General features: G+C 61.7%; 1 protein-coding gene across 1 annotated transcript in view; it reads left to right on the forward strand.

The window, feature by feature from the left end:
* The window catches only part of INPPL1 (inositol polyphosphate phosphatase like 1), a gene marked incomplete at both ends in the record, with an annotated part of 10253 nt that extends 8324 nt beyond the window's left edge, over positions 1 to 1929 (forward strand). Inside the window, 6 exon segments of the mRNA XM_021383631.1 lie at positions 7 to 145; positions 232 to 331; positions 418 to 506; positions 601 to 682; positions 1636 to 1725; positions 1816 to 1929. Coding sequence (XP_021239306.1) covers positions 7 to 145; positions 232 to 331; positions 418 to 506; positions 601 to 682; positions 1636 to 1725; positions 1816 to 1929 — 614 coding nt within the window.

Consider the following 1946-nt stretch of genomic DNA (forward strand, 5'->3'; position numbering starts at 1 on the left):
ATGCAGGAGGAACCAGAACTACCTGGACATCCTGCGCCTGCTCTCGCTGGGCGACAAGCAGCTGAGCTCCTTCGACATCTCGCTGCGCTTCACCCACCTCTTTTGGTTCGGGGACCTCAACTACCGCCTGGACATGGACATCCAGGTGGGTGGGGGCTGCGTTTGGGGGGAGGGGGGGGCTGCATGTGTACCCCCCACCCCCAGGGCCGACCCCACGTCCGTACCCTGCAGGAGATCCTGAACTACATCAGCCGCAAGGAGTTCGAGCCGCTGCTCAAGGTGGATCAGCTCAACCTGGAGAAGGAGAAGCACAAAGTGTTCCTGCGCTTCGGTGAGGCCGCGTGGCCGGGGGGGGCCGGGGGGGGCTGTGGGTGCTGACTCTCCCTGACCCCTCTCCCCCCAAATTCCCTGCTGCAGGAGAGGAGGAGATCACCTTCCCCCCCACGTACCGCTACGAGCGCGGCTCGAGGGACACCTACGTCTGGCACAAGCAGAAGCCCACGGGGGTACGGCGCCCGGGAGGGGGTGGGGGGTGAGGGTGAGGGTGGGGGGCACCCGGACGGACCCTGCCTGACCCCCCCCCACCTCATCCCGCTCCAGGTTCGCACCAACGTCCCATCCTGGTGCGACCGCATCCTCTGGAAGTCGTACCCCGAGACCCACGTCAACTGCAACGCCTACGGTGAGAGACGGCCCTTGTCCCAGTGCGTCCCCTGCCCAAGGGGGGGGGCACTGGGGATGGCCACCCCCACTGGGGATGGGTTGGGGATGGGTTGGGGACTGATTGGGGCAAGGCTGGGAATGGGTTGGGGACAGGTTGGGGACNATTAGAAAGAGGTTGGGGACAGGTTGGGGACAGGCTGGGGACAGATTAGAAAGAGGTTGGAATCATGTTGAGGATGGGTTGGGATCAGGTTGGAGACAGGTTGGGGATGGGTTGGGGACAGGTTGTGGACAGGTTGAGGACAGATTAGAAAGAGGTTGGGGACAGGTTGGGATTGGGTTGGAGACAGGTTGGGGACAGGTTGGGGACAGGTTGGGGACAGATTAGAAAGAGCTTGGGGACGGGTTGGGGATGGGTTGGGGACAGGTTGGAGACAGGTTGGGGACAGATTAGAAGGAGGTTGGGGACAGGTTGGGGATGGGTTGGGGACAGGTTGTGGACAGGTTGAGGACAGGTTGGGGATGGGTTAGGGTCAGGTTGGGGACAGGTTGGAGACAGGTTGGGGACAAATTAGAAAGAGGTTGGGGACAGATTGGGGACAGGTTGGGGACAGGTTGGAGACAGGTTGGGGACAGATTAGAAAGAGGCTGGGGACAGGTTGGGATTGGGTTGGAGACAGGTTGGGGACAGGTTGGGGACAGATTAGAAAGAGCTTGGGGACGGGTTGGGGTGGGTTGGGGACAGGTTGGAGACATGTTGGGGACAGATTAGAAGGAGGTTGGGAACAGGTTGGGGACAGATTGGGGACAAATTAGAAAGACAAGGGGGTCAGGTTGGAGACAGGTTGGGGACAAATTAGAAAGAGCTTGGGGACAGCTTGGGGATGGGTTGGGGACAGATTAGGAAGACGTTGGGATCAGGTTGGGGACAAGTTGGGCACAGGCCACCCGAGCTGTCCCCACGTGCCGCAGGCTGCACCGACGACATCACGACCAGCGACCACTCTCCCGTCTTCGGCTCCTTCGAGGTCGGCGTCACGTCCCAGTTCGTCTCCAAGAAAGGTGCGGCCGTCCCCGCGCCTCACGGGTGACCCTCAGCCCTAAGGGGACAATAGGGGACACCCCGCTGCCACCCCCCCCCTCTCCCCGCAGGGCTGTCCAAGTCGTCGGACCAGGCGTACATCGAGTTCGAGAGCATCGAGGCCATCGTGAAGACGGCGAGCCGCACCAAGTTCTTCATCGAGTTCTACTCCACCTGCCTGGAGGGTGAGCACCAAGGGGGG

The sequence above is a fragment of the Numida meleagris genome, chromosome 1, assembly GCF_002078875.1.
Source record: "Numida meleagris isolate 19003 breed g44 Domestic line chromosome 1, NumMel1.0, whole genome shotgun sequence".
Taxonomy (NCBI): Eukaryota; Metazoa; Chordata; class Aves; order Galliformes; family Numididae; genus Numida; species Numida meleagris.